This window comes from Pomacea canaliculata, linkage group LG9, assembly GCF_003073045.1.
Source record: "Pomacea canaliculata isolate SZHN2017 linkage group LG9, ASM307304v1, whole genome shotgun sequence".
In the NCBI taxonomy this organism is placed as follows: Eukaryota; Metazoa; Mollusca; class Gastropoda; order Architaenioglossa; family Ampullariidae; genus Pomacea; species Pomacea canaliculata.
The window spans coordinates 70,939-81,680 of record NC_037598.1 but is presented as its reverse complement, the minus strand read 5'-3'; the positions used below and the strand labels follow the sequence as shown (position 1 = coordinate 81,680).

Genomic DNA, 10,742 nt, shown 5'->3' with positions numbered 1-10,742 from the left:
TTGACTGTTCGTTCGGTTGGCGGAGTCCAGAGCTGAGTGACTGAGTCGAGGATCTGAAGATCTTTTATATGAGTCCCCATTAGCAACTGAATATGTTGATGGGAATTTCCAACTGTGGGGAGTTTCCAAACTTTTACAAGGGCTTTACTAACAGATCAGAATTTAAGACAGATTTATATTACACCATAAGAACCTGCGGTCCTAGTCAGTCGTCAAAGAACTTTATCTGAACAAGTCATAACTCCGCCCCAAACTTTTCGTGCAATCAGATTGACCAGTTTTGCCGTTGGATACCCTAATTGCACTTAGTTACACTGTACTTGACTAAGCTTTTGTAATCTTGGCTATAAAAACTCAAGGAAATGCTTGTGTTGAAGGCTTAAACAAACCGCAACCAACAGTCATTAATGTACATTCGCGTCCTACTTCCGTAACAAAAATGTGCAATCAAAAGGTTTGCTGTGCTTAGTATTTTGAGGATCTTTACACTTTGATTGATCTTCAACTGAAGATGTAGAGTAGACTTGAAATAAAACATCGGTGTTTTTATCACAAGAGCAGCACAATTATTCAGTTGCTTAAATATTAATAAAGGACAATAACAAGATTATTTTCCGTAACCTCAACAAATAATCCTAAGTTTGGAAAAGCGTGTCCATATAAGACAAGAAAACATGATTCATCATTGAACATCGCATTGTATATTTTCGGAATCTCACGATATGGTGTAGGAATAAAACACGTAGTCTTCTTTAAGTGTTTTGATTTCTATATTTATATTCCTTATCAAACAAAGCACTAATCTTCTACACTCGAAATTTTTTTTATTTCCTTGTATGAAAGCACGAACTTCGTGTGTGGCGGGGACTGTGTAAAACTTGAAACTAATTAAAAGTTTAGGGCTTAGGTAGCTTTCTACCTTAAACCCTTCTCTTAATTTTTGCAAATGAAAGTTTATTTTGCTCTTAAATATGCTATATCGAGAGGTCGGCATGGTTAATTTAATATTTAATTATTTCAAAGCGTTTCTGACATAATATTTTTGCCACGTGTTAGAAATTGCTGCCTTGTCTAAAATATCAAAGTAAAACCTCATGTAGAATGAGTTGTCAAACTCATGCAGTTCCTCAACGTGTACTTATTCTGTAAAAAGCGAACAGCAAGAAAAGTGCATCAATAATTGTTTATTTCTCTATTTATTTATTTTGTACCCAACCTTGATCTTTTAGTCTATAATCTCACAAAAGATATCTGATTGAAAGTACAATAATCTTACTAATAAGAAGCAGCCATTACCTGTTTTATACAGGTGTCGAAAAATTTAAAATCAAGCTAAGAAAAACAAGATTAATATTAATGATAAATCGGAGTTTTGTGAAATCGTCAAGAATCGCACATCGCACAAAGTCAATCAAGTGCTTTTATCCAGATTGTTTCTTTCCATGCTCATGATCATTGTAACATTGATTTTAAGTAAATTGAGTTAAAATAAGCAAGCCGGTATCAACACAATGTACATGTTCATGTCCTCTATAGTCTAACATAAGATTAGCTGGCTGTCATGGCAACTTAAGTTTTACAGAACTGTTTAATTTATAAATTGTTAAAGACAGGAATAAAACGACTTTGTAACTGTTTATGTCTTATCTACTGTTAATTTTGATATATCTTCCGTATCCACCAGGCTTGTACTTACTTACAGCCCTATGGCCGTGTGACGAAAAGAAAGAAATGTTAGATGACAGACATCACACACACGGAAGTCTCTAAAAACAAATTAAACTGAGTCAGCGGCTGAATATTTATAACCGTTAGTCACATAAACAATCTTATCTACGGTTGTTTGCAGTGTATAATCTCAGAGAGAGGAAGTAGGCTTGTTATTTAAGCCAGGCTAAAGTGTTGGAGGTGATATACAGTAAACAGATAAAGCTGTCTTGAAATGTGGGTGGGTGCTTGATGGCGGCACAGTACAGAGCTCCTTCTCTTCCCTCTCTCTAAAGGTGATTGTCAGTCTCTGGAGGACATTTTTTTGCCTGTAGGAGAGTGTTTTCTGATATTTGTAAGAGTTCATTTTGGGTCACACACAACACTAAGCTTAGGTTTAGTGGTGGTTGTCGCTGATAAACACTTCACACCGTCTAATGAATTCATGGATATGAGCTGGCATGGCTTTGCTCTCGACTGACAGGACCCAGACCGTGTTCGTCGATGGTCAAACATCACATCCTGCTCCACTTTCTTGCCTTATTACCTAGTTCTCAGTACTCAGGGTCAATCTTTTCATTTTATACACAAAATCCCTGTCACCAAGAAAGCCATTTTGTGCTCAAGAAGAATTAATCTTTCATGGCTCATCAGCCCATCCCAAGTACATCAAAATGGATGAAACCCGTGTGGGGACGTTTCGCCGCCGGACGTTTCGAAGTCGTACGTTTTGCCGACAGTTTGACATTCTTTCTCTTTCACAAATTAAAACAAACATTTTGTCAGGGCTTTCTTACCCGGCACACCAAACAAATACAATATTTATCGTAAGCAAACTAATTTTATCTTTATGTTCTTAGAGCAACCAAGTTATAAAGACAAACATGGTGGCAAATATCAAATGTAACACTGGACACACTCATAATAACTTGTTAACTATACGTGAATATTAATAATAATAATTCAAGCCCTGGACCCCTTCATGCTGCCAACTTGGATAACTTCCCTTCTGTTGGATTCTTTCCTTCTGCTCTTAAAAACCCAAGTTTGTGAAAAATTCCATCGCTCGGGGCTGAACGCCATGAAAAGTTTAATCTCTTTTAAATACACATAAGATCCTTTTCTTCTGTAGTCCCCTGTAGACCAGGTTAGACTAGGTAGACATAGGTTACAGGTACTCTTGTTGAGTTTGTCCTAACCGAAGAATCTACCCGTGCTACCCGGGGTCTCGAGTCTCTCGTCTATGACTCAGGCCTATTGCTGGAAGGTGCAGCAATCTCTACAATTACATCAGGCATCTTCCTTACAGCAGCAATGGTCTGGGATGTCTGGTCAGTCGTGACTCCATCCACGACACCGGGTGATCATCGCGTGGAATGTTCGAGACGTTTGCGACAAAAGCAAACAAACAAAACTGCTCGCCACTCCGCGCCCGTGTGTTTTGTAAGCTGACCACCACCCGGGCAGAGAGAGAGACACACACAAGCTGTAAACAAAACCTGCCGCCACACAGTTTATTTACAAGAGGACTAACTATATTATATATTCTGAAGGGTTAACTATACATCAAAAATGGCGATACACACACGCCGTGATAATGTCATTTAATATCAGTATTAAAAATACATCATCGATGAACCAGTGGGAATTATTCGTCAGTAAACATATTTAAGGATTGTTACAGATGATCAGCTTAGTCTGACTGGAGAGTGAACAAGCGCATTAACAAAATTAATGAGTAAAAACATCGAGTTTATAAAAAATGTACATTAGAAAACAATCAACCAAATTTAGCTTTTATAGACAACATTTGCCCTGAGCTAAGCAGAGCAGCCATTCTTCATGTGACGACGAGTTTGTACATCGTTGATCTCTCACCTAGTTGCTAGAACCTGCTTCACCATGGTGCTTTGGGTAGTAAACCACCCGGTATATATGATCGTGCAAAAATCAAAGTCTATGTTTCTGTTTTGTACTAAATAAAAATATGCAATGTAGAAATGCAACAAACATAGTTAAGATGATTCTTGGATGATTACAAGCTGGGACGTGCACCTGGACATGGAACAAAGCCGATCATCATCTTCGCCATAGGCTGTCCAGACGACTATTTTTCTCTCTATACCACGAACCTCCTTTACCTTGGCCACCCACACCACGTTGCTTGCGGCAGACGCCACGTCCTCGACGTCATCGTCCGCCATGATGCGCGCTGGAACACCAGCTTCTGTCATGGCCTTCACCGCAGCAAAGTTGGTGGCATCCTGGTACACCACCAGCACATCTCTCCACTCCAGACACACAGGCGTTGTGCTCCCACTGCTGGAGATGGCGGTCGTAGATGTAGTAGGAGTCTCTAATTACATTTAAAACAAGCCTTTTATAAATTATATTTATGTATGCAGACAGATATAGACAATGATGTTATATTTGAAAAACACATTAATGTCTCCAGGGTTACACTTATGAAGCCAAGGAAAGTCGTTGTCCAAGGACAACATGGGACAATAAAGTGTTAGGGTTATTGAAATGGTGACTAGACTAGTGGATTTTGTTTTACCTCTCTGGAAGTTGTCACAAACCAGTTGGAAAATATCATTGGTTAAATAACATAAAGCAATGCCAAAAGTGTGTGGACGAATACCACGATCAAATGGCTCTTTCTGGAGCACTGACTTATCTTGGCTTCAAAACTAAAATCCTGGAAACTTTTTCTTAACTTCTTAGCTGTTTACGAGCTTTCATGTATCACATCATTAACTATTAACTGCACAAATCATACTTTACGATATACAAAGCATCTTTACCTTGAGCCCCAACATGAAGATTGTGTAGAAAGCTGGCCACCATGTCTCCACATGTCCAACAGTCAATGATACGGGCTGACAGGGAATGGTTAGACTTGACTCCATGATACAGTCGAGTGACTGGGGGACCGTCTGTGTGGTCGGGTACCCCACGCTCACTGTACGGCTGTACACGACGAAATACAGCCAACTGCTTGTCCTTCTCAACTTCCCTGACGACAACTGGAGGAGAACGGAGAGGTCTGGTTAAAAGTTCCTCTTGCCAGCCAACAGGTACATCATTAAAAGAAAAGTTAGCCGCCCAAAGATGGAGTCGAGGATGTCGTTTCAGCAGCTTGTCACATAAACTGAGGAATTCATGTGACCTGTCAAAGACAGCATTTTATACTTGATGATGACTGCCTGTGTCTTGCTAGTAATGTATAAGATCCATAAAGTACTTTAAAATATTACATTCCTGTGCTTCTAAAGATGTATAAAATTTGATTTAACATTTTTTGTCTTAATACAAGTACGTAACCCCTGCATCTTATTCTCTAATTATTACATATTAAATAATACCATGCTGTAATGGTTGTAAAAAGCATGTCCATTGACATGATAGTCATCGCATCTTACGACTTACTCTGATGCTTCATCGGCGATAACGTACAACGGCCCTTCCATCGCCGCCTCTACATCGTTCAGTGCCTTCTCTACGACCTTTGCACTTTCGTCTCTTCGAGAACGCGTCTCGAGGTCACACTTCAGTAAGGTCACTTTGCCCGGTGTCCCCCCTGTTGCTTGTTGTGATGTTATTGTCTGCAGAAGCATCAGATGCAGCATGGTGCATGCTACACGACTCCCACTCCAAGTGCTGACAACAAGAACGTGGCGCCCACATCGCAGCCATTCTGTGCCCATCAGCAGCAGCATCACGGTTTTGCCTGTTCCAGGAGGTCCGGCCACAAAGACTCGAGGAAGGGCTGCGTTGAGCAGGTGAACTTGCTCCGGGAACAGAGATATGAAAGCTGTGTAACACATCCCCGTGTAGGACACGGCCTGACTCAATGTCTTGATACACAGGCGGGGAGCAGATGTGCAGGGCACAGTCACTGTCGTCGCTGGACCACAGAACCTGAGACAAGAAGAAAAATCACACACTGAGACAAGAAGAATAATCACACATTACCAACATATTGTCGGAAACTGACTAAACACTATCCAACACTTGTGGCAAACAACAAAAGTATATGCTTGAACGAATCTTTACCTACATGGATAAGCACGTTTGTATTCAGACTGGAGTATACTATTTAAATGATATTTACTGTACAGTATTTTCACAACACTGTTATGAAACATTATCAAAGAGTTTTAACAGGAAATCACAGTTTTATTTCAAAAAAATAAACATAACACGATATATATATATACACACAAAAATGCCAAACTATTCAAACATACTTGGGCTTTTGCTTTTTTCTAGTGCCATTCGTCAAACTTCATATTATTTTTAAATTGTGTTAATCATCTATGACTAATCAGATGACCCAAGTTTACAACAAACGTCAATTTTGATGCATCATAGTTTAGATAATGTTAATTCCAATGATTATGTTAAAAGTTCATTATTATTTACCTGGCCACCAACGTCTTGTAGACTGCTGCCATCTGACTGTCCGGTCCATTGCAAGCCACACGTCGCTGCCACCAGACCCCCAGCTCCCTCAGCACATCGCTGTTAACATCCCATGGGGTCTTGGGGTCAGACAACTGATCAGAGCACAGACAAAGACCACCAATGTCTGCGGAATCTGTTGCTCCAAGACATCGACACAGATCCTTCCAAAGAAAAAGTATTAAGAAAAGTGTGTTATCAGTAAAGACGATGAAAACATTATGTTTGATCATCGACACCTTGCAGTAGATATTAAAAGTCTTCCTTGCAAAGCATGGTAAGAAGAAGTAGACAGGGGAACTGCTAGGCGACATCCAAGAGTGAAGCCTTCTTAAACAGTATAATTTACATCTTACTTTCCGCCTAATTAAAACAATTAATTTACACAATTGTTTTCTTGAGAAAGTTGGAAGAACAATCCTTACCTGAGCCAAACGTACGTCGCCAGCGATGGCCTGTTGTACCTGAGAAACCGTTAGGTTCGGAACAGCGATCGTCTTTGTGATGCGCAGGCCGGAAGTGATGTCAGACACCAGGTGTGACAACATGACCTCCGACTTGTCCAGCTGTGAAACAGCCTGAGTGAGCTTCTTTCTGATATTGTTTTCTATATCTTTGTTTGTCATATTAAGTTTCGCGACATTATCTCCGAATGCCTTCACCTCACAGACGACAAAGCCGTAAGTTTGGTGAATGAGAAGTACATCGAAGTCTCCTCTCTTCCACTTCCGCGGCAGACTAGGAGGAAGACTTGCAGGTAGGGGTAGCTGGGCGGCTGCAGCAGCATAACAGGATTCAGACAGGTACTGGCCGAACTGAAGCTGACTGAGACCTACTAAGACTTCTCCCTTCTGCTCGGCCATTTTCTGCAAGCAACAGAAGACTCGCTGCATGGCTGCATCATCTCTAACATCACTGTCAGAAATGCGTGCATCTTGAGGCAGGGACACCTGGGATGCTGATGGGGAAGGTGAAGATGCTTGCATGGTCTGACCAGCCTGTCCAGGTGCTGGCTGAAGAACCAGGACATCCCGACCAGCAGTCGACCATCTGGCCATAGGCACGCGGTTAACGTAGACAGGAGGGATGAAGTAGGCTTGAGAGTCGAGATTAGGAAATGCCTTCTCGACCCACTGTAGCCAGAATGACTGGGCGAGTGCTGGACAGGATCCCTACATTAGGCCAAATGTGTTACGATTGATAGCATGCATATATTTGTGTTAGTTTTGACACTATATACACTATAGACATGTTATTTATAACAATTTATAACAATTTATTAAATACACAAATATTACCTACATAATGGGCTACATAGAGAGCTCACTTGCATTTCAGTAGTTAGACGACGACCATGATGATGACAAGGATAATGAGGATGTTCATCGTACTACAATTTTTCGGGTGGTTCAGCTGGATTTATAGAGTCGCATTTGTTAAAATTCTTTCAAATAATACTAGTAACTTTGCTGTTAGTAGTTTTCAGATGCTATTTTTAAGCTCTATTCCAGAGTCAAAATAATACAAAAGTTAAGAAACTTTTAAAGAGTGCATACCATTAGATAAACAAAATAACTGTAGGAGACAGAAATTTTTATGCCAGTACATGTTTCTTTTCACTCCGTCTCTCTTTCACAGACACACAAAATCCCAAACAAACGCTTGCGTATGTACTCATATGTTTAAGATACACTTGTTGACAGGGATGGGCTGGAATATGAGTGTTCGAATCTGTGTTTGCAGATAGACATACTTATAGACACATAAATAAATTAATTAGGAATAAAACACCATTCATTAGTTTGTTTATGGACTGCCTTTACGAATAAAAATCGTGAAAGAAATAAAATTATAAGAAATTATTTCAATTGCACAAATTCAATTGAACTATTCTATTAATCGCAGTCCTATGACAGTGGCGATGATCACACCTGTAAAAAGTTTACTACCTGCTGCTGCACAGCAGATGGTTGATGGTGAGACATGGCAGACAGCGAGGTTTACTAAACAGGAACAGATTTTTCAGGAGCAAGTCGTCCATCCGCGCCTTGTCTTAGGACAGGAAACTGGTCTCTGCTCTAAAATGTTCCATGGCTGTATAACTGGATAGCAAATATTTTATACAGACTGATGAAAACAAGGGCCAAAATCTGCACAGTTTGCATCCTCTAGTGATGTTTTGTCAGTTTTTTGTTCATAAGAGGTTTGTACTATACCTAAACAGTATTATTGTATGTGCTCCTACAACAGTCGCAACACGGTTAACGACAAGAATTTAACAGCAAAGTCATCTTATACTGGACGTAACGGCGAATGTCCGCGAATGAAATGGCCGGTATTTTAAAAAGAATTACAAAATGTTAATCTACAATCAAGACAACTGCGATACTCCGTTTTAAAAAGTATTTTAAAACATATACGTGGTGTGAATTATAAAAAATTATAGGTTTTATTTTGGTTTTTTGTCGTAAAATCAAATGAAAGATTGTAACTGTATTGGACAAAGAATTCACGAATCTGAAATTAGGTCAAAAATTAGAAATTAACAACAAACATTTTACACAATATGTACAAACAAAAAGCACAAAAAACAGATTTTTATTAGAATATATATTAAAATGTGAATACTATATTTTTTCTCGTATTTGGTTGTTTGAATACAAATCCATGTTGATATAAATAATCGGCAACTGACTTCTAAATAAAGCTCGAACTTCAACATAAAGCTCGGTAGACTGAGCTTTTGACTACTTTAAAACATAACGAAATAACCAATTGGTTGACTTTTTTTAACCTTCTTCTTTAATTTTCCCTCTGCAGTTAAAGGGAAGTAATCCAGAGTGGATCAATTCTTAAGGTTCCAGTAGCTACCTCCCTTCAGTATTCCCTTTTTGTTAGTGCGTAGTAACAATGACAATGATGACAATGCTCAACTTTATTTGTCCCGGTGGACAATATAGACATGAACACGCGTTCTAGCTACAGTAAAGTTAAAAATAAAAATGGAAAAAGTTCGCTGCAAGGTGAAATAACCGGCGTTATGACACGCCTGGTAAAAGTTAGCTGAAAGACTAAGTCGAAAGAAACACATGAGGCAAATTCATAGCATTTATTTCAGTAGTTTTTAAGTAAGATTAAAATTTAGGCATACAACCGTTTCTTTTCCTTAATAAAAACGAACATTAGCACTACACACTCACAATATCTGTCGTCGTATTTACCTGTTAATGCGAATTAAGAAAGCCATTTCTTCTAAAATTTAAGGCGAAACAAACCTTCCCAGGAACCTTGAAAAGCTTTCACTGACAGCATCTGAGTGGCGACACACCCACGTTGGTATCGAGACTGTCAACGAGCATCATACGACCACGACAACAGGAAGGAAACTGAGGTGGGGGTCAACACTTAATGTAGCAACATACTGTGTGACATAACCTTCTTGATGTGAGTCTTGTCTCGCACTACATTTTGTTTGTACGATTCTAGCCGCGTCGTTTCAAACATTCCAATAGCTATCGACCAAAAAAAATCAGCTTTCCATCTTTTCTTTAGTTTGTATGGCACAACTTCCATAATTTCAAATTAATATAAAAAAAACTTCAAGGCAGAATATGTTAGCTGATTCCTTAAAATTTAATGCTTCAACTGTTAAGGGCATTAAGAAATGGTATATTGTTCGTATTTTTAACGCAAGATAAATAAAATCACATCAAAGTTAATGTTAATCTTGCTGGATTCTATCCGTTTGTCCTTTGTATCAGAATTCAAACATTCTAGTTTTCATATTCCGACTTCCTGTATCAGGTCTATATATATAGTTTTGTTAACCACTTACAACTCTTCATAATGGTTACAATGTCTTCATGGTATTTCGTTTAGAAAATGTGCATCATTATCCTGCCAACACTTTAGTGTTTCCTGTGTTCGCATCAGTCCTATGTACAATATCTCTAGTCGAACGATTTAGTAAATGGCGTGTGTCTATAAACAGCTATTCAGTTTGGTAAACACAGACAGACAGATAGGTAGATATCCACTTTACTCATTCTTCTTCCTTGCTTAGGGCGACCTGCAGCGACTAGCGCCTGTCACCAATACAGTGAGGAGTTGTTGTCTTGGGTTCAGATCTCTTCTAGGGCACGTTGTTCTTTACTTGCATGAGCCATCTTTTTACAGGGCTGGTGGCTTTGCCCTAATTTTTCCCTCTCTGTTTGTCTACTTGACTTTGTGTTATTGTTAATAATGAAGTGACACCATACACATTTCTAATATTTTTAAATGAGTTTTAAGATACCAAACTGTTTATCTCTGCCATCGCGCAGAGTACAAAATTCTGTACAGATAACTGATGTCATTTAATGAGAACAATCAAGGATCATGTTTCTTATCTCGAGGCAAACCTTATCCCATTTTATTTGTTTGCACCTATTTCACTCCTTACATTCTCATTTACTTGGTGTAGTTGTCTACTTAGTAATGCTAGCTAATTAAGTAGCTTGTTGTACAAAAGATATTATTATTTTCAAAACAATAAGACAAACAAATAAGTTACACGGGTGTGTGTATAG

At 39.0% G+C, this 10,742-nt stretch overlaps 1 protein-coding gene across 1 annotated transcript; it reads right to left on the bottom strand.

The window, feature by feature from the left end:
• Nucleotides 1–3,199: 3,199 nt before the first annotated feature.
• Nucleotides 3,200–9,495, bottom strand: LOC112572228. Its single transcript, XM_025251801.1, has 7 exons — nt 9,396–9,495; nt 8,124–8,276; nt 6,600–7,346; nt 6,136–6,338; nt 5,140–5,631; nt 4,515–4,879; nt 3,200–4,063 (listed from the first exon to the last, which is right to left on the bottom strand). The coding sequence occupies exons 2-7, from the start codon at nt 8,157–8,159 to the stop codon at nt 3,723–3,725; spliced, it is 2,184 nt and encodes a 727-aa protein (XP_025107586.1). The 5' UTR covers nt 8,160–8,276; nt 9,396–9,495; the 3' UTR covers nt 3,200–3,722.
• Nucleotides 9,496–10,742: the final 1,247 nt, after the last annotated feature.

Excerpts from the sequence above, each read along its gene's own strand:
- LOC112572228 (XM_025251801.1), bottom strand. The coding sequence starts at position 8,159 with ATGTCTCACCATCAACCATCTGCTGTGCAGCAGCAG. Across the intron at positions 4,880-5,139 it reads ATCGCCGATGAAGCATCAGA|GTCACATGAATTCCTCAGTT; the intron begins GTAAGTCGTAAG and ends TGTCTTTGACAG. Across the intron at positions 4,064-4,514 it reads TCTTCATGTTGGGGCTCAAG|AGACTCCTACTACATCTACG; the intron begins GTAAAGATGCTT and ends AAATGTAATTAG.